This window comes from Phascolarctos cinereus, unplaced genomic scaffold (assembly GCF_003287225.1).
Source record: "Phascolarctos cinereus isolate Bilbo 61053 unplaced genomic scaffold, phaCin_HiC Scaffold_4;HRSCAF=312, whole genome shotgun sequence".
Classification (NCBI taxonomy): domain Eukaryota; kingdom Metazoa; phylum Chordata; class Mammalia; order Diprotodontia; family Phascolarctidae; genus Phascolarctos; species Phascolarctos cinereus.
The window spans coordinates 325,674,745-325,697,233 of NW_027555847.1; the positions used below are offsets into that span (position 1 = coordinate 325,674,745).

Here is a 22,489-nt window from a genome sequence, read left to right on the forward strand (position 1 = left end):
AAAGGATCCTGGAAGTAAATTTGGCTTCACAGTTATGACCAAGACTTGGTAGTCAGTCAACAAGCATTCATCAAGTACCTGCTCTGTGCCAGGCACTGTGGTAAGCACTGGTAATAAAAAAAGAAAAAGGCAAAAAAAAAAGTCACCGCTCTCAAAGAATTCGCAGGCTATTAAGTGGGAGACAACATACAAACAACTACGTATATAAACGAGACATATGCAAGATAAACTGGGGGGTAATCTCAGAGGAAATGCACTAAAACCAAGGATCACTAGGGAAGAGCATGCAGATGACCAGACTTGAGCTGACACTGGAAGGAACTAGGAGGCTGGGATAAGGAAGGAGAGAATTCCAGGCATGGAAGACAGCTGGTTGACAGGACTATTGGTAAGGCTACAGCCAGAAAAGAGCTACTTCTTATCCAGGAGTAAGGCAGGAATAGGATTAGTCCTATCAAGAAAGTAGAGTCCTGTGAGAAAACAGACAAACCAGAGATCAGAGAGGCCATGAAGTCTGACCCCTCATTTTATATTTGAGGAAACTGAGGCACATAGAGATTAAATGACTTGCTAATTATCATGCAGCTAGTCAACAAGCATTAACTAAGTACTTACTACGTACCAGGAAAGAGAATGATAGTTCCTGCCCTCAAGGAGCTTACATTCTAATATAAAGGGAAGGGAAACCATCTTTAGGTCTATTGTTTTCTTACACTTGAACCAAACTCCTTCCTGCTAGTCTTCTTACTGTCATAAGCCTTACTCTAAGTGGCTTAGATGTATGTGAATGTTTTCTCTCACCCTCCATAGAGCTGAAAAGCAAGGGTAGGAGGTAAAAGGGTGGACTGCAGGGGAAGAGGAAGAATGCAATTGAGGAATGAAGGCGAAGCTCAGAGAATGAAGAATTGGCTGATCTTCCCCAAAATGTGGGGATTCCAAGAACTCACAAATGGGAGAACCGGGCTGCAGAGGCACCAAAAGAACGCAACTGAGGCATGGTGGTGAAGACTACAGAATTTATTCTGAGGCAGAATTCAAACTTGGGTCTTCTGGATGTTCCTTATTTTATTTTATTTTTGCTGTTTTTTTAACTCTGAATCAAAGTTTCCTATGTTTGAGCAAATTTCATCTGCCAGAATGCTTGGGAACCAGTACATTTTCAAATGAGCCAATTTTCACAGCTAGGCCTGAACCAAGTAAGAAGCAAACTGACCCAGTGGATAAAATGGACTTGGACTCAGGAAGAACTAGGTTCGAATCCCAGTTTTGACCACTGAAATTAGCTATATGACCCTAATGGTTATACCTGAGATGGCTCCTTAGAACTTCCCTGAGTCACAGACTGAGATGATAGAGGAGTTTGGGCATAACTGGCTACTCTGGACCCTTCAAAGGAAAAGCTAAACCCAGTAACATCCTGGCAAGCCACCTTCCCAGTACTCACCAGTCAGTGCTCCCCCAAGGCTCCCTCGCCTCAGCTGCTTCCCATCTTCGCTCAGCTGTCTTTTAAATTTAAGTGATTTTCCAGGGACGGCAGATACATCAGGGTTGCTGCATTTTCGAAATGGCATGGGCGGAGGGGACAATATGTGATCAAGCTGCGAAGACAAAAAAAAAGTGTCACTTTCTGAGGGATCACATTCCCTCCAAGCCCAGAAGGCAAGACTAATGAGCTATTTGCTTCATATTTCCTTTTCTTCTCTCCCCATCCCATTTTGTCTTGAACTTGATTGGTTAGTTCTGGGAATTGCAGAGATCCAAGGTAGTGTTTTTCATCTGTAAGGCTCTCTGCCTAGTAGCAAAATGAGCTTGTGGACAATTAACATACATCTTCAGTTATTCACAGGAGGGAAAGTTACTTGTATATCGATTCTTGGAAACGTGCAGGTATTTTCAAAGTGCCACCAACACACAGATCCATCTGTCACTACGCAATACTTTAAAGGAAATCTGTTACAAGGAAAAAGAAACTATACAGTGTCTTTTGTTTTCGGTTTTTGATTTTCAATAGACAAAATCACTTGAAGAGAGGCCACATGATAGAATAGAAAGAAATGCTGGAGTTGGTATGAGGATAGATCTCGGTTTGGGTCCTTTTGCCCACACATTAATTGTAGGACTGGGCAAGTCACTTAACCTAAGCTTCCATTTCCTCAGCTATTAAAAATGTTGCTTGTTTTTTTTTTCTTAAATAAAATCCCTCCTTTCACACCATTAGCCATGTTTACTTTAATGATACCTGTAAAAGAAGACTTAGATTCTAGAAGACCTGGGTTCAAATCCTGCCTCAGAGGACCCTTAGCTTTTCCCCCCTCAGTTTCCTCATCTGTAAAATGAGAAGCTCAACTTGACCAAAAAGTCTCTAAGATCCCTTCTAGCTCCAAATCTATGATTCTAATAATTTTATGAATGAATGGAAAGCTAACAGAGAATGAGCATTAGTGTCAGTAAGATAAAGGCCCAAGAATGAAGTTTTTGACCCTGAACAAATCATTTGGTCTCTCAGTGTTCTAGGCAGCTCACTAAGGCTATCTATAAGATGCAAAACAGTTGATCTGCATTGGTTAATGGGTAATGAGGCAGCTAGGTGGTGTAGTGGATAGAGTGCTGGGCCTGCAGTCAGGAAGTCTCCTCTTCCCAGAGTTCAAATCTGGCCTCAGACACTTACTGGCTCTGTGGCCCTGGGCAAGTCGCTTCTCACTGTTTGCCTTAGTTTCCTCATCTGTAAAATTAACTGGAGAAGGAAATGGCAAACCACTCCAGTATCTTTGCCAAGAAAATCCCAAAATGGTGTCATGAAGAGTTTGAAATTATTGAAACAACTGAACAATAAACTGATTAATGGACTTTCTTCATTACAGAGTCCCATACCCTGATGAAATCACAGGTACAGACAAAAATAATTATTTTTAAAATATCTGCCCAGTTCTTAGGAGAAAAAAATTCCATGCTTGAACAAAAGCATATTTTTTAACTTACATATTTAGGAGAAACATGCTTTCAGATACACAAATGCCCAGGTAGATATTTAAAAAAGGCACATCCACACCCACCTCTTCAGTATATACCCAAATTCTGACTCCACTGGTGTTGTGCACGTGCTCACTTTAAATAAAAGCATTCACTAGATATGCTAGCTCAAGGTACTTGAAAATTACGAAGCTGGAATTTCTTTTTTTCCGATTTACTTTTTCTGTTACAAATAAATAAATAAAGAAGGAAACTCTTGTGGCCACAAGGTGGCAATGTGCCACTGACATTCTTCAAAGCACCTTGGGCATATTCAAGTCCAGAAGGACTCAAAAGAACTGGGATTCTGAGACTGAATATGGCAAACATCCACCCAGTTAAGGTCCAGCTCTCCTTACAGCATTTCCTCTTAATTCTATGCGACAGCTGCATAAAATGCAAATGTTTATTGTATAAGGTTCACCAACTCCTGCATTTATTTTTCAACTGAAGTTAAATTCCTCCGCTTGTAATATTATATTTAATTACCATGGAGAAGATTGTTATATTAGAGATTAGCAGGGCAAAAAACCAAACAGGCCGAAGGAAGGTAATTCTTAAGACAGCAGTGGTGTGGTTTCCTTACATAGCCTTTCTGGGCATTTCTCTTTCCTACCAAGTCAGGAAAGATATAAAATGGGGGAGACATAAAAATGAGACAGGAAATTGTGAAAAAGAAATTGCGTTTTGCTATATGACTGTAGAACCATGAGCCAGTATTTTTAATCATAGTCAACCCCTTTATGGGATAAGGGAAATGATCGTTTACATCCAAGAAAATGGAGAGGAGGCATATAGCTCTGGAGGAAAATATTTGAAAGAACAGAGCCAAGCCCCTGGATGCCATTCCAATCTAACCATCAGATCACACTCCCACCAGGCCTGTCTCTAAATAGGCCATTTTTCTAAATTTTCCCTAGCCTGTCAGTGGCTCTAACATTTTTCTTGCAATTAGTCACAGCATCTCTAAATGGTCCACTGCAGCCTTACCATTTATTTTTCATTTTGTATACTGAATTGAACACTCATGATCTCTTTAAAAACATTTCATCACACCCAGGAGCTTATGTAAGACATCAGGCATGCCACTTTAGGCCTTCTACTTTAAATGATATCCATTTAATGTTTTTCAACTTTTTCCAAAGTCCCAAAGTCACCATAACACACAGGGGCAATGTACATAGCTCAGCATCGAAGCACAGAGGCTGCCTTCAAAGTTATCATTCACAGGACCCTCAGAAGACCACTTCTAAGCATCTCTAGTCCACAACCTGCTACTGAGGTTTCGAAAACTCCTAACGGGCTTGGGGGTCCTGAAATTCTCTTGGATGGCAGGGACCGCATCACAAATTTCTTTCATATTTTCCATTTGCCTGAGATGTCAAACACCTAGCACCTTCTGAAAACACATTTGTTGAAATGAAAACTGCTCCTGAGAAACTTACTGCTTTGTTCCCTCAGCCCTGGTTTAGCGAAAAGAGATCTGGAGTGAAGACCTAGGCGCAGAGCTACATAACTTACTTATCCATAGAGGTGTGCACAATATATTTTATTAGAGTGTGCACCTAAGGCATTATTTTTAAAAACACATGAACTTTTGTGGAATAGTACTCAATCATACATGGTATTATTTTCCAGTACTTAGCACCATGCCTGGCACATAGTGCACTTGGAAAACCCTTCTTGGCTTGTTGCCTTTTACTGATCAAGCTAAAGGAACTAAAATTGAACTATTTTTAAAAATTACCTAAAGTTAATTTCATTTTGTTAAATAAACATAAAATGTCATTGCCAGGGGTAGGGGGAGGAAGGAGGCATTAGGGTGTGCCTTGGCAGGCATGCTATACCAGGGGTGGGGAACCTGTACCCTTTAAACATGCCTCTGCTTACCTATGCTAAGAACTTTTGGCCCTTACTCTCCTAGACAAGAGATTCTTAACCGTTTTTGTATTCTGGATTCCTTTGGCCTTCTGGTAAAGCCTATGTAGCCTTCTCAGAATGTTTTTAAATGCAGAAAGAAAATACATAGAGATGATAAAGAAAATTAAATTATGCTGAAAGACAGTTATCAATTTTATTTAAAAAACAAGTTCATTGGACCCAACTGAGAACCCATGGACTGGGTGGTCTCAAAAGTTCTTTTTTGTATTCTAAATCTATGCTCCTATGCAATTCCATGCCTGGGTTTTCACTCCTTCCTTTATTATAAAATAAATGGTCTTGGGAATACCTACAAAGAGAATCACTTTCCTGATGGCAATGTGACTGTCTGAAAACACACACTGAGTTTCCTTTAAAAGGGAAGAGACAACTTTAAGGGGAAAAAAATTCCAAAACTCTTAGATCTGCAGAATTTCTACTTGGTTGACAAATTCTGACCTGGCTTTCCTAGATATATCACCCCAATCCACTCTCCTCGATGTTCCAAATGACTAGGTCTAAGAAAACACGAGAATCTGTCTGCTCTAAGTACACTCAAAGTTATTGCCACAACAAAATCCCATGGAATCCCAATAAAAAAAAGATTTTGTCCTATGTCCTTCTAAGCACACTCCAATTTCTTTCAGCCTCCTCTCACATGGGCCCATCAATCTGACAAATATTAAGTATCTACTATGTGCTAAACACCTAGCTAAGCTCTGAAGACTGCAAAGAAAAAAGCAAAACAACCCTACCCTGAGGAATTATAATGGGGGAGGCAACTTGTACATGGAACACATTCTTGCCTGGTGAGCAATAAATGTCACTAATGAACTTGAACCTTCTTTGCAAAATAGAACTTCCAACACAGGGCTTCTATTGAGTACCACAACTAGGGAAGAAGTGTGGCAAAAAGAAGCAAGTACACCAGCCGTGAGGTCAGAAGACCCGGGTTTGATTCCCGGCTCTGTCAGGGGAAAAAGTTATTTCACCGTGGTGACCCTCAGTTTCCTCACCTGTAATATGGGAATAATGGGGTGGCTAGGTGGCGCCATAGTGCATAGAATGCTGGGCCTAGAGTCAGGAAGACTCATACACTTACTAGCTGTGTGGCCCTAGGCAAGTCACTTCACTCTGTTTGCCTCATCTGTCAAATGAGCTGGAGAAGGAAATGTCAAACCACTACAAGTGTCTTTGCCAAGAAAACTCCAAATGGGGTCATGAAGAATTAGACACAACTGAAAATGACTAACCAACAATACGGGAATAATAAGGCCTGCTCTGTCTTATGGGCTTGTTGAAACAGTCAAATGAGTCTTTGCTGTCAAGTGCTTGGCAAAGCTTCACCTGCCATATAAAATATCAGTTTTTACTCTGATACCACAATGATAAACTAGGAAAAGGAGAAAAACTGAATATTTCAAACAAGATAAAGAAAAAGCTTCTGTTTATCTTTAAATACTGTGATTTAAAGAATTGTTCCTATTATATCTTCTAGATTTACATGCCTACAATTTTCAACAACAAAAATAAAAGTTGAAGCAACATTTTATAATCTACAGGCCCCCTATCTTATAATCCGGGAAAAGATGGAGAGGGACAAGAATTGAAGTCTACATCTCTTTCTTATTATCTGACACATAAGACATTGTCAGTACTAGTGATGAAATGCAATGAGCATTGAATTTGAAGTCCAAAGATGTGAGTTCAAATCTTGGTGCTACTACTTGCTGCCAGTGAAAGCCTGCAAAGTCACTTAACTTCTGCTTGCAATATGATGATCCTATTCCCTACATAATGCCTGCTACTTGAAAGAGGGATTTCTTTTAGTTATTATTTGTATCTCCACCCATTAGTACAGTGCCTGGCATACAGTAAGTACTTAATAAATGTTTGATGTTTCAGTGATTGGCTGATAAGTAATAGATACTTAATAAATACTTGTCTGATTGAATAGTGGGAAAAAAGGAAAAGAAGGAAGAAAGAAGAGAAAAAGGCAGGAAATTCTGGCATGCAGAATAGATCTACCCCCTCTCCCTACTTCTCTCCCTTTCTCATTTTTTCCTCACAGTTACCCGGTGAAACTATAGTGGGGTTTTTTTTAATTTTAATTTAAGATCAATGCTTAAAAATCAGAAAAACAGTTCATCATGAAAGACAATGAATAGAAGGAATCTGGCTTTCCTTACTCTTTCCTGACAATAGAATTGATTTGGAAATGAGAAGGACAAGGAGTCAGGAGATCCCGAGTTCTAGTCTAGACTCCACCAGTTAGGTGATTTTAAGGAATTCTGTTAACTTTTCTATGCCTCAGTTTCCTCAAGCATAAAATGAGAGAATTAAACTAAAATATCTCTAAGGTCTCTTCCTGAACTAAAATTCTGCAATTCTATGAAAAATGTTAATATTTTATATCTAAGTTTATTAATTTATACCTAGAGATCCCTAATAAATGAGAAATCAGAGATGCTTAATTTGTGCAAATTACCACTGAGGCTACCAATAAGTCCAGCCTGAAGAAAATCTACTATTGCGTAAGTCTATTGAACTATAAGAAAAAAGTATCTCAATGAATTAAAGCCCTTCATTAACTCAGCCAAAGTCTAATGGCAACACAAAGCAATACAGACTTAACTTAATTTTCAAAAAAGCCACCAGTTTAGTCAGAAGGCAAAGAAATAATGGTTGGCAGCAAACTGACAAATATGATAGAAATAGTCGATGTTGGAGGGGCTATGGGAAGACAGGCAGATTAATTAATGCTAGTGGGCAGCTAAGTGATACAGTGGGTAGAGTGGTGGGCCTAGAGTCAGGAAGACCACAGTTCAAGTCTGGCCTCATACACTTACTAGCTGTGTGACCCTTGGCAAGTTATCTACCCTCTGCCTCATTTTTTCATCTATAAAATTAGGATAATAATAGCACTTAGCTTCCAGGATTGAGATCAAGTGAGATAATAACTGTAAAGTACTTAGTACAATGCTGGGCACATAGCAAGCACTATATAAATGTAGTGGTGGCAGTGGTGGTGGTGGCGGCAGCAGTGATGGAGGTGAAGTTAAATGGCACAGTGGATATAATGGCGAGCCTGGAGCCTAGAAAACTCAACTTCATGAGCTCAAATCCAGCCTCAGACCCTGTTTGCCTCCATTTCTTCATCTGTCAAATGAGCTGGAGAAGGAAATGGAAAACCACTTCAGTATCTTTGCCAAGAAAACCCCAAGTAGGATCACAAAGAGTCAGACAATGACTGATAAGACTCAGCAACAATTTCTATAATTTAAATTAATATGCTAAAATCAAATTGTGTAATATGTTGCATACTAAATACACTATCAAATCCTACCATGAACACAGAGGACCTAACCCCTCTGATGCTTACTACATATGTTGTATTGGGCAAATCACTTCCTCAGTTTTCTCATCTATAAAAAGAGGAGTCAAACTAGATAATGTTTGGGGTCCCTCCCAGCTCTAGCTCTATTAATCCTAAATCATAAAATCCCACTCCATTTTTAATGATTACCTTTAACAATGCAAGCTAATACATTGTCCCCAAAGCCACTGGTCTGCTCACTGGTTACCATATTTCTTACTTTGGGTATAGAAACATTGTTCCTATGGAACTAAATGCCCCCCTAGGATACTTGCATCTAATGATGTATTTTTGCAACTAGCAATGTTAGGTGGTAGAGGCTGCACGGTTTTGAGAACACTGAGGGACTGACTAAAAGAATGTAAAAGAAGGAAGGTGGACATTGAAGGCTTGCTCAAAAAAACTCAGACCTTGTTACCTCATCCCTTCCCTCCTCCAAAAAAACAGGCACTGGGAGAGCATTAATATACCTACATGTCAACTTCACCATTGTTACAAAAAATGTTAGCAGAATAATCCATACAAGGCCAGGCATGGTGATGAATGCCTGCAAAACCAGCTACTGGAGAGGTAAAGGCTGGAGGATTGCTTGAGCTCAGGAGTTCTGAGCTGCAGAAGGCTAAATTCATCAGCTGCTAAACTAAATCTAATTGCAATGCAGTGTTTGCTGACAGCAGGAAACTGCCTACAGAAGGGCAAACCAACCCAGGTCAGAAACAGAGCAGGTTAGCAGTGAGGATCAGATTCGTGAGTGAGGGATGCATTGGGAGTGTGAGTGACAAGGAGACCCAATTTCCAAAAAGGAAATAATAAATATTTTATACATTTCTATACATATGTATTAGGGGCATTGTGGATTATAGTGTAACTGGAAGAAGAATTTTATAAATAATTCCCCGCAAAAGACATTTTTATGGTCTCACAATTGATGGTAAGGTAGAAAGAAGGCAAGAGCCTATTATGCTTATGGTTTCCTGACTAGAAAACAAGTCTTTATATTGAGTCAAGCAAAGAGCTCCCTCCAAGGCTCTCAAACAAGGTGCTTCCCATATCTGTGTCAAAATCATGTGAGATTCCTTGAAAGATATAAAAAAAACCATTTAATGATCCTCTCATGATTAATATAAAGCAAAGCATAAAACAGAAAAAAATTGACTTGCTGAAGATATCTGCCACAGTCAGGAAGAGTGGCCAGCACAGAGTCTGGACCAAATTGGGATTTCACTATCTAGGGGTTTTTAAATTCTTCCATTTTATCTTGAGCAGTCTGGAGGTACCTATGGATGCCCACTTCTCAGAATGATGCTTTTAAATGCATACAACAAAACTATAGGATTACAAAAGAAACCAGTTATATTGAAAGACACAGATTACCAGTTAAAAACCTTTGATAGAAGCCATGTTGAACAGACAACCCAGAAAATCAGTTCTTCTGTATACAAATCTTAGGCAGACTGGGCATGAACTACAAGCACTGCTCAGAACTGAATAGGAGATAGTGACCTGGATTACCTTTTGGGAAATTACACAGGATACTTCAAGATCCCAAACTTTTCCCTGAAGGAAAGGGTCAGCTTTTGAATGAAGAACATTCTTCTAGTGGTGCTGTATAAATTCAAGTCATAAAGGACCACAGCCTCCAGTAAGAACCACAGGTACAAAGTTCCACAGTACAATAGTCAGAGAAATGTATGGAGAATGTGTGATGGCCAAGTCATTGCTGGAATAAGAGGTAAGTGAATGACAGTCCCTGCATTCCATCAGTAAATCTGTAAATGTCAAGAGAACGAGAGGAGGGAAATAGGAAGGGAAGGGGATTAGAGAGTTGGGGGTGGAGGTGAAGAATGATAAAAGGGAGGGCAGATTAAGGGAGGCAGTGGTCAGAGGCAAAACAGATTTTGAGGAGGGACAGGTTAGAAGAGAGAGAGAGAGAGAAGAAAAATATAATGGAGGGAAATGCATAGTTAGTAATCATTACTGTGAATATGAATGGGATTAAGTCACCCATAAAATGGAAGTGGAAGCAGAATGGATTAGGAATCAGAATCCAAAAATATGTTACAAGAGACACACTTGAAACAGAAAGATACACACAAAGTTAAAATACAGGGCTGGACCAGAAAAAAGACAAGGGTTACAATCCTGATCTCAGACAAAGCAAAAACAAAAACATACCTAATTAAAAGAGCTAATCAGGGAAACTACATTTTGCTAAAAAAAAAAGATATTAAAGACAATCAAGTAATATCAAAAAATATTACAGCAAGTTTCTCTTGTAAAGGCCTCATTTCCTAAATATATCAGAAACGGAATCAAATTTATAACAATAACAGCCATTCTCCAATTGATAAATGGCCAAAGGAAATGAACAGGTAGATTTTATCAAAGGTACTGATATTTATGTGGAAAAATGCTCCAAATCATTACTGATTAGAGAAATGAAAATTAAAACAACTCTGAAGTACCACTTCACACCTATCAAAAATGAAAAAAAAATGCTACAGGGAATAAGGGAAAATAGGTACACTAATACATTGTTGGTGGAGTTGTAAACTATTCTAACCATTCTAGACAACAACTTGGAAATATATTTAAAGGGCAATAAAACAATACACACCCTTTGATCCAGTAATACCACTACTAGATCTGCACTCCAAAGAGATCAAAAATATTTACAGCAGCTGTTTTTGTATTGGCAAAGAATTAGAAATTGAGGGGATGTTCATCAATTAGGGAATGGCTGAACAAATTGTTGTATAAGATTGTGATGGAGTGCTATTATGATATAATAAAAGAGGAGGAAGGTGATTTCAGAAAAACATGGCAAGACCTATTCGAACGGATGCAAAATGAAGCGAAAAGAACTAGATCCTAGTTACCAGAAGATCATTTTGCATAGTAATAGCAAAGTTGTAATGATGATCAGTTGTGAAAGACTTGGCTACTCTGATCAAGGCAATAATCCAAGATAATTCCAAAGGACTCATGATGAAAAAATGCAAGTGATAAATTCTTAGTGCAAACTGAAGTATAATTTTATCACTTTATTTTTTGTGTGTGATATGGTTAATATGGAAATATGTTTTGCATGATTTCACATGTATAATTGATATCATTTTGCTTCCTTTCTTGGTGGGTGTGAGAGGGAGGGAGAAAATTTGGAACTCAATTTAAAAATAAAAGAATGTTAAAAATAAATAACAGTTGTTTTGTTTTTGTTTGACAATCGGGTTAAGTGACTTGCCCACAGTCACACAGCTAGTAAGTGTTATATATACGTCTGAGGTTATATTCAAACTCAGGTTCTCCTGACTCCAGGGCCGGTGTTTTATCCACTGTGCCACCTAGCTGCACCCCTCCCTTTTTCTCTTAAAGAGAGAATTAGGGGCAGCTAGGTGGTACAGTGGATAGAGCTCCAGCCTTCAAATCAGGAGGACCTGAGTTCAAATCCAGCCTTAGACATTTGACACTACTAGCTGTGTGACCCTGGGTAAGTCACTTAACCCCGAATATCTCACCAAAAAGCAATCAATCAATATAAAGAGAGAACTAGAAAAAAGATGCTAAAATTTTGAATGCCCCCCCACATTATAATTTTAAGAAGGCAGAAATAGGAGTCACCCATGTGACTACCAGATCGTTTGGATAGGTTGCAATCTGCATCAGTAGAAAGAGTATACACTTCAAAGAATTCACAAAAACCAAAGTACCTAAGTGAGGTACGCCTGTACCTTTAAGAGGGAGGGGAGGATAAAAGCCAGCTCTGACAAGCAACTACACTGAGATGCTGGAAACTTTTGAGTAAGCCTGACAACTCAGCAAAGTTAAATACAGCCCTAAGGTAACTGCAACAGGGTGAGTCAAGTCATTCTATTGGTATTCTATCCCATCCAGTCAATCATCAACAAAGAGAAACAGCATTTCGTCATGGGCTCGGTTGCGTATGATCTATTTTCTTCAGTGGTGCTGATGCCCACAAGAAGGCAGACAGAAGAACATGAGCTCACAGTTCTCCAGGAAAGGCTTCTAAGTCAACAAGCTATTGCCATCATCAGAGACACTTGAAACAGTAATTTAATGGTTTCTACAGACTAACTGCCCCTCACTCTTGTGGCAGGTGTCTCTCTCTTACACAACATTTGGGTTTATTTCCTGTCCCCCACTTTACAAGCCATGTTTGGTCATACGTGGCAACCAGAGCCCCCTTACAGGGAGATAGAAAAGGCAGTATAGGCAGTGTGATGAATTAAAAAGAAAGAGGAAAAGCCCAAAAATATGTGCCCAGCAGTCCTGCCACAAGGAATTTAAATTCTTCCCCAAGGTGAGCTTCTGCCATATTTTACCCAGAACCAGGAGTCCATCTCACTTCCCAGACACAGGCCACCAGCTCCAAACCATGCCTTGGAACAGGGGTGGGGAACCTGCAGCCTCAAGGCCACTGAGTCCAAGTTTTACAGAACACTCAATCCTTTTATTAAGGGGATTTGTTCTATGAAGTTTGGATTCAGTCAAAGGGCCAAACTTGAGGACCTACAGGGTCACATGTGGCCTCGAGGCCACGGGTCCACCACCCCTGCCTTGGACTGAAGCACCTTCCTAATACCATCTCCTTTTCAACTCCCTTTTCAGTGTTGTCTCCCGCCCACCCAACCCCATCATTGGAAACATAAGCTTTTCAATGGCAGAGACTGTCTTGCTTGCTTGTGTTTACATAACCAGCCCGTGGTATACTGCCAGGCACACAGGAAGTGCTTAATAAGTGCTTTACCTATTTACTTTTCTGCGTATACATTTCTTGCTAATAAACATAATGCTCTTGAGGCAGGGACTCCCTCTTTTGTTGTTTCTTATTTATTTACTCACTTATTCATTCACTCATTGTCTTTGTATTCTCCACAGCTATCCAAGGGCCTGGTACACAGTAGGGACTTAATACACATTGAAATGGATTCCTCCTCTACTGAAAATGGGATGGCTGAACTAGATGGACTGTGAGGCCCCTTGCAGCCCTAGGTCTATGTGATCTTAGGATACTATCAATGAATGGAAAAATAAGACTCCTGCTAAGATAAAAATGATATTTGGGTCAGGGAAGGTGTCAAGCTGTTATTATCCAATAACATCTCAGCTTGAACACATTTTTCAGATCTGAGTCTCCTAGCAGAGTCCAAGAGGGAGAGGACACTAAGCAATTCAATGTGAATGATGAGAGAAGAGTCGAGGAAGGTCAGTGCTTGCCTAAAGGGCAGGTCCAGCTGAGCCATCATGACATCCATCTCTCTGTTCTAGGCATTTTCTCTAGGTTCCCCTCTTCCCCTGCCTCAAACACTCTCCCTTTTCCACTCTGCCTACTGATCACCCTGGTTCCATTAAGTCCCAACTAAAATCCCATCTCTTACTGGAAGCCTTCTCCAACCCCTATTAATTCTAATGCCTTCTCTGGGTTATTTTTTTCCTATTTATCCCATTCACAGCTTGCTTTCTATATATGCTTGTCTGCAGGCTGTTTTCCCCATTAGACTGTAAGATCCTCCAGGGCAGGGACTGTCTTTTTGGTATCCCCATAAAATAGGGATTTAATAAATGTTGACAGATGGATTGATGGAAGTGGTAAGCAAAGCTCAATTGGGAGTGTGTGAGAAAAGAAAAATATGAAGTGGAGGGGCTGGGGAAAACAGTGCAAAGTCTTTTCTTCAAGTTGGCTCTGATGCTGACAAGATAATCAGTAATACACTCCTATGTAAAAGTCAGTATATCAGCATAGACTATTAAAAAAAAATTGAAGTGGGGCACCTTGGTGGCGCAGTAGAGAGAACACCGGCCCTGAAGTCAGGAGGACCTGGGTTCAAATCTGGCCTCAGACCAAACACTTGGCACTTAACTAGCTGTGTGACCCTGGGCAAGTCACTTAACCCCAATTGCCAAAAACAAAAACAAAAAAAATTTTGAAGTCAGAATCATGATATAGTAGGAAGGTTCTAGGAAAGACTAACGGATTTGGAGTCAGAGGTCCTGGGTTCAAATCCAGATTCTGCTACTTATTATCCATGTAATCTTAGAAACCCCAGGCAATCACTTAACCCTGTTTGCCTCAGTTTCCTCATCTGCAAAATGAGCTAGAGAAAGAAATGGCAAACCACTCCAATGTCTCTGCCAAGAAAATCCCATCTGGGGTCATGAAAAGTTGGACACTACTGAACAACAACAACACAGTCTTGGAGAGGGCAGCTAGGTGGCGCAGTGGATAGAGTGAAGGACCTGGCGTCAAGATGACTCATCTTAATGAGTTCAAATCTAGCCATGTGACCCTGGGCAAGTCACTTCACCCTGTTGGCCTCAGTTTCCTCATCTATAAAATGAGCCGGAGAAGGAAATGACAAACCACTCCAGTATCTTTGCCAAGAAAACCCCAAATGGGGTCACAAAGAGTTGGACACAACTGAAAACAACTGAACAAGAAAATACAAAAGACAATAATTATATTAAAATAAAGATTCAATATTTTATACATCCAAATTCAAGGAGCTATGGATGTAGAAGCCCCCACCAATAAGCATGAAGACACAGGAGGAAGAAGCTGTCAAAGCCATGGCTTGTCCAGGGTTTGAGGTGATTCTTGCCTCTCCCTACCACCAGTCCCAATAAAGAACTTCTCAACTGCTGAAGATGTGGAGGGCTGCAAAATTGACAGAGCCTTTGAAAAGTGGCTCTGGGGGCAGCTAGGTGGCGCAGTGGAGAGAGCACCAGCCCTGGATTCAGGAGGACCTGAGTTCAAATCCAACCTCAGACACACAACACTTACTATCTGTGTGACCCTGGGCAAGTCACTTAACCCCATTGCCTAGCTAAAAAATAAATTTTTTTTTTAAAAAGTGGCTTTGGCCTGAGACCATGGGACAACGTCAACAGCATAGACACAACCACCAGAGCTAATAAAGAAAAAAAAATCCTTCCATTGGCACTGCCTTCACATATAGCAAAGAATGCCATTTACCTGGATTGGTGTTGGAAATGGATATATGTTGTATTAATTTGTAGGGTGTAAAAACAAAACAAAAAAAGCAAGATTAACAGAATGTTCACTACATCTGTATGATTTAAATATTAAAGTCATATCGATATTTTGGAAAAGATTTTCCATTTTACTCTTTTAATCTCTGAGAATAAAGTTAAGGGGCAAGAGAGGATTATACTGGGAGAAGGAGAAAGGGAAAGGGAGAACGGAGTAAATTATCTCACAAAAAACAGAAAAGAAAAGGCTCTTACAGTGGAGGGGAAAAAGGGGAAGGTGAGAGGGAATGAGTGAATCTTATTCTCATAGGATTTGGCTTAAGGAGGGAATAACATACACCCTCAATTGGATATGGAAATCTGTCTTACCCTACAGGAAAATAGGGGGAGAATGGGACAGGAGAGCAAGGGAATGATAGAGAGGAGGGCAGATTGGGAAAGGGGGTAATCAGAAGTAAACAATTCTGAGGAGGGACAGGGTCAAAAGAAAGAATAGAATAAATGGTTGGGGGGATAGGATTAAGGGAAATAAAGTTAGTTTTTTTACAACATGACTACTGTGGAAGTGTTTTGCATAACTGCACATGTATGACCTATATTGAGTTGCTTGCCTTTTCAATGAGGGTGGGTGGGGAGGAAGGAAGGGAGAATATTTGGACCTCAAAGTTTTAAAAGCACATGTTTAAAAAAATGTTTTCACATGCAACTGGGAAATAAGAAATATAGGAAATGGGATAGAGAAATGTATCCTGCCCTACAGGAAAGTAGAAGGGGAAGGGGATAAGAGAAGGGGGGGAGAGATAGAAGGGAGGGAAAACTAGGGGAAGGGATATTCAGAATGCATGCCATCTTGGGGTAGGGGGAGGGACAAGATGAAAATTTGAAACTCAAAATCTTGTGGAAGTAAATGTTGAAAACTAAAAATAAATAAATTTAAGACAAATTTAAAAATATTTTAAAAATTTTTAAAATTTAAAAAATAAGAAAAGGGAAAAAAGTATTTTTTTAAATGTAAACTTAAGGCAAAAAAAAAATAAAAGACTGAAAAGAACCTTCAGTTTTTAATTCCTTCAAAGTAACTGAAGCAGCAATTTCTTTCTAAACTAAACACTTGATTTCAAACTGTAAAGGAGGCACAAGGTTAACAATCAACTTCTTTCCTGGAGACATACCCTTCTCTCTCCTAAAGTCATATGTGAATCTGCTGAACAAAACCTTCTCCTCCTCCTCCTCCTCTTCTTCTTCCTCTTCCACAGAGGAATAACTGAGTGTCTTAACTTCCCTCCAATCCACAAAGCCCCCTCCCACTAATATCTTCCACAACTATTTTAACTCCTTTCTACCAATTCATTTCTGCTGCATTTCCTCATCCACTCAGAAAGCTAGATTTTAGTATTTTAAAGTATGTGAACACCCCAAGGCCAAAGTTCATTAACTCAAAGACATTAGCTAGGTGACAAGAGTGGATAGAATGCCAGACTCAAGGACTGGAAACTGTTGTTCAGTTGTGTCCAACTCTTTGTGACCCTAATTGGGGTTTTCTTGGCAAAGATACTGGAGTGTTTTACCATTTCTTTCTCCAGCTCATTTTACAAAAGAGGAACCGAGGCAAACAGAATTAAGTGACTTGTCAAGGGTCATATAGCTAGCAAGTGTCTGAGGCCAGATTTGAATTCTGGAAGATGAGTCTTCCTCAGTCCAGGTCCAGCACTCCATTCACTGAAACACCCAGCTGCCAAGTACTGGAGTTCAAATCTTGCCTCTGGCATTTAGTAGGTGTGTGACCCTGGGCAAATCACTTAACCTCTCTCACTTGGTTTCCTCCTCTACGAAATGGGAATAATAACAGTACCTACCTCACAGGTAGGGAGTTGTAAAAATCAAATGAGATAATATATCCAAAGTACTTTGCAAACTTTAAAGCACTATGTAAATGCTCATATATAATAATAATTATATTATATTTACCCATATCTTCGCATATATGATAATGTACAATTTCTTCCTTCCCTCTCCCCCCGTGTCAAAATAATGGAATACTAGTGAAGCATATCCCAGAGAAGTCATTGTTATTCCATTTCCTGATATCAAGAAAACCAGAGATGTTAAAATATATGGATTATCATGAAGGCGGCGAGATCTTTTGCTTGTGATTCACACTGCTTTCCCAAGAAAGACACCAAAAGCAGATTGCCTGACATTGAAATAATCCTATTTTACTTCAAAATGTGTCATTTTCTGCCTTGGTATTTTCCTTAACTAATACCATGGTCAATATTTTAATTATTGCACCAAAACGGCCATGCTCCATGAGCACAGCATCAAAGTACAGACTCACAGAAGAATTATCTAACCCACGTTAAATTTCCCAGCCAAGCATTTAAGGGATACAACAATACCAGACTGCGTTCAGTCAGGCCAGTTATCCTAAAAGAGACATATACTAACCAGGGATGGCAATACCTTCAGGTAGCCAATGAGAATGCAGGTGAGACAAAGCTATTACAGCCTACCGTCTTCAGGAGGGAAAAATATCTGTGCTGAATTTAAAGGAGCTTGTGCCTATGTTAACATACTACGCCATTTTTCAAAAGCTGTTTAATGAAGGGTGTTTATAAGATCACTTAAAGTCCCCCAACCCCATTCACTCAGGAGAGATGAGTTTTCATGCTAAAAAGGTTCAGTTGTTATGAAATAGATTGAGGCACTAGGGAAAAAATGGGAAAACATTTTATGCTTCTATGATAACAGTTTTAAAAATTGCATTATATGTGGAATCTAAGAAGAAGAGGTTGGGGGAGCAGTCTAAGGGAGAAAGCAGACCCTGAGATTTCAAGAATGATTGATGAGGGGAAGAAGAGTGCTATAACTGGGGAGAAAGGAAGTGGTTCTGCTTCCAGGGCATCCGTCTCTAAATTTTCCACACTGAATCTCATCCCTGACTGCCACATTCAAGCACCTGCAGGACTTACCACTTTATTTAGGGATGCGGAAAGAGGCATACAGAAATGGTGCTATTTAGCAAATTAAATAAAACAATATCTTATAAACCAAATGAATTACAAATCAGATTTCTCCTTTTCCATATATGTAGGAATAAATGCTTCAAGGTCAAGAAAAAAGTCAGGCAAAAAATTAAAAATGGTTTAGGATCCTGACAACTCGCCTTCCTTGACAATCCTTGAAAAAAGGGGTATACCAAAATCAGTCTACATGGAAAAGTATCTCAGGGGCTATCGGTGAGGTAGTAGGGAGGGACTGTGATAAGCACTTTTTTTTTTACCAATATTATTTTTTTATTTGATCCTCACTAACAACTCTAATAAATAGGTGTTACTGTGATCCTCATTTTACTGATGAGGAAGCCAATGCAGATAGGGGTTTGAGCAACTTGTCCAAGATCACACAGCTTGTATCTTGGACTGGATTTGAACTCAGGTCTTACTGACTCCAAGATCAGTGTTCTATGCAGTTGTTGTTGCTGTTGTTTTTCAGCCTTCATTTCAAAGAGAACCAATGACATCATGGGTGATATCTTGACCTTCAAATGAATTGGATTTGAGGCAGAGTTGCACAAAGTTGCCAACCTTACTCTCTTCCTGAGTCCAGTGGCAAGACAAAAGTCAAGATGACTGGTGATGGCCAGGTATGAAGTGGGTGAAGATGACATCTTCAATGCCTGACCAAGCTCTAAGTGCTCCACAGATCCAATATATCACCAGCTTCCTCTAGTCTAACTCATATCTGAATAGAATAATCTCTTCTACAGCAAACTCACAGACTTGATTTTTAGTAATGGAGGGGAGGGGTGTATCTTCAGAGAGCTCCACTCCCTCCTGTGAGAACCCATTTCACTACTGAACAGCTCTAATTGTTTGGAAAGTTTTTGGTTTAGTTTGTTTTACTTTTAGTTTTAGTGTTGTTGTTGTTTTTAATCAAAATCTTCGTCTCTACATAACAGAAGTGGAGCTGCCCAGTGGAAAAAGCTCTGGATTTGCCCTCAGATAATCTGGGTCAGGATCCTGTTTCCACTGCATTCCTGCCCCAGTGACCTTGGGCAAGCCATTTCACTAGTTCTGGGCTTTGTTTCCTCATCTGTAAAATGAAGGGACTGGTATAGACAGTAGCTCCTTTCCACCCTAAAGCTGTGATCCTAAGAAAACTAGATAAACTACACATATCTTTTTTCTGCTAAGATCTTAATAACAAAGTTTTCCTATATGGCGATTCCTGGTGAAATAATTTTGAGATATTCAACATCAAAAAGATTATGAAAAGCATAAGATGAATGTTCTCATCCTTTGTCATGGATGCATTCCAGAAGAGTTTGAGATTAACAATGGAATAAGGAACCTCAGGTCCTCCTGTTAGCTCACAGAACATGGACCTAGGGGAAAGTCTTATTTAGAAGTACTTCATGGAACACTAATGAAAAGGTGAGACCATGAACAAGGAGGGTTTACTATACAAAGGCAAGGAGGTGACAGTGTTCTCATTAAAGGCCATTCCCCAGTTTAAGACCATGTTCAATGTAGGAATAGACAGTCGGACACCCTGCCCAGAACTTTGAGAGAAATGATTATTCAAATTGGGGAGACCCCAGCTTTTTTTCCCTGTCCTATTTCCTGGTCCAATCTCTCAAGGACAGGGCTGATGGAAGATAAGATTAACATTCTCCTCATTCTGAGTACTGCTACTCCACCCAACTAGCTCTGGCTTAGGTTGGGGAATATAGATTCTTCGTCTAGATTGCCCAAAGCTGGGGGTGGTCTGAGTAGAGGCATAGTCCCTCTATCCAAGAGGGACATGATGTCACTCTCAGCCTCTCATTGGAGTGATCTCACTTCTCTTTGTAAAATCCACCTCTCATGGGTGACATCTTCAATGCCCAACCAAGCTCTAAGTGCTCCATCTATCCAATATGTCACCAGCTGCCTCATACCTGAACAAGAAAAATCTCTTAGCCTAACAGAGCTGATTGCTATCCTTGGGAACTCCCCTGTTCCAAGGCCATATAAGCCATGAGCCTGCTGCCATGATTGTTTTTGCCATTCGAGAGTGCCACCTACCTCTTTTTATTAAAATGCTGGCATTATTAATAAAAAGACTAATTACCCAGAAATTATGTCTCTTGAACCCTTTTAAATGCCACACCTTTGATTTCCCTTTCTACTACAGGCCAGAAACTGTCAAGGGTGGGAAGGGAATGAGGGACTATCACAGAGAGAGAGGAGAAAAGTAAATATGAAACATGGTTCCTACAGTACCCTGTAAAACACATGCTCTTAGAGACATAATGTGAGTTAATAGATAGGGTCCAAGGTCATTCCCCCAAACATCCACTGAACCCATTTTATTTATAGTGGTAGGGCAGTGATGGAAAGGTTGGTACCAGATTAGCTGTAGGAATTTCATAGTGTGGAAACTCTCCTCCAAGCCAACAAGCATTTATTAAGCACCTAGTACATGACAGGCAGGGTGCAAAGAGCTGGAGATAGAGAGGCAAAACTAGTCTCTGCCCTCAAGTAGCTCACACAAAACGAATCTAAAACTCTGTAATTTTATTTTATTTTATTAAATTTTATTTATTTTCGGTTTTCAACATTCACTGCCACAAGATTTTGAGTTTTCAATTTTCTCCCTCTCCCACTTCTTCCCCCCCACCCCAAGATGGCATACAATCTGATATAGGCTCTATACATACATTCATATTAAGCATATTTTCCCATTAGTCATGATGTAAAGAACAATTAGAACTAGTGGGAGGAACTAGGAGAACAAAGTAATAAAACAAAACAACAAAGGAAAAGGAGAGCAAATAGTAGGCTTCCATATGTATTCAGACTCCATGTGTCTTTTTCTGGATGTGGATAGCAATTTCCATCATGAATGTTTTAGAGTTGTCTTAGATTCTTGCATTGCCAAGAAGAGATAAGTCTATCAAAGTCAGTCATCCCTTAATGTGGCTGTTACTGTGTACAATGTTCTCCTGGTTCTGCTCATTTCACTCTGCATCAGTTCATGTAAGTCCTTCCAAGTTTTTTTGAAGTCTGCCTGCTCATCATTTCTTATAGCACAATAGTATTCCATTACATTCCTATACCACAGCTTATTCAACCATTCCCCAATTGATGGGCATCCCCTCAATTCCCAATTCTTGGCCACCACAAAAGCCGCTACAAATATTTTTGTATACGTGGGTTCTTTTCCCATTTGTATGATCTCTGGGATACAGACCTGGAAGTGGTATTGTTGGGTCAAAGGGTATGCACAATTTTATAGCCCTTTGGGCATAGTTCCAAATTGCTCTCCAAAATGGTAGGATCACTTCACAACTCCACCAACAATGCATCTTTTCCAACATTTATCATTGTCCTGTTTTGTCTTGTTAGCCAATCTGATAGGTGTGATGTGGTACCTCAGAGTTTTGATTTGCATTTCTCTAATCAATAGTAATTTAGAACACTTTTTAATATGACTATAGATAGCTTTAGTTTCTTCCTCTGAGAACTGCCTGTTCATATCCTTTGACCATTTATCGATTGGGGAATGACTTGTATTCTTATAAATTTGACTCAGTTCTCGATATATTTTAGAAATGAGGCCTTTATAGGAGACACTGGTTGCAAAAATTCTTTCTGCTTCCTTTCTAATCTTGGACGCATTGGCTTTATTTGTGCAAAACTTTTCAATTTAATGTAATCAAAATTGTCCATTTTGCATTTCATAATGTTCTCTCTTATTTGGTCATAAATTCTTCCCTTCTCCCTAGATCTGACAGGTAAACTATTCCTTGTTCTTCTAGTTCGCTTATAGTATTATCAGTCTTTATATCTAAATCGTGTACCCATTTTGACTTTATCTTGGTACAGATGTAAGATGTTGGTCTATGCCCAGTTTCTGTCATACATTTTTCTAGTTTCCCCAGGAGTTTTTAGTAAATAGTGATTTCTTATCCCAAAAGCTGGAGTCTTTAGATTTATCACATAGTGGATTAGTATAGTCATTGACTATTGTGTCTTGCATACCTAACTTATCCCACTGATCCACCACTCTATTTCTTAGCCAGTACCAAGTAGTTTTGATGATTGCTGCTTATAGGCTACCTTCCCTTGCATTTCTTTTCATCAATTCCCTTGATATTCTGGACTTTTTGTTCTTCCAGATGAATTT

General features: G+C 39.6%; 1 protein-coding gene across 3 annotated transcripts in view; it reads right to left on the reverse strand.

Moving 5' to 3' along the window:
• Positions 1-22,489, reverse strand: part of MAST4 (microtubule associated serine/threonine kinase family member 4) — a 781,800-nt gene that overhangs the window by 548,524 nt on the left and 210,787 nt on the right. For all 3 annotated transcript variants that reach the window (XM_078153164.1, XM_021007208.2, XM_021007207.2), the window contains exon 2: positions 1,445-1,598. In XM_078153164.1, the coding sequence (XP_078009290.1) occupies positions 1,445-1,598 (154 nt within the window). The remainder of the gene's footprint in view (positions 1-1,444; positions 1,599-22,489) is intronic.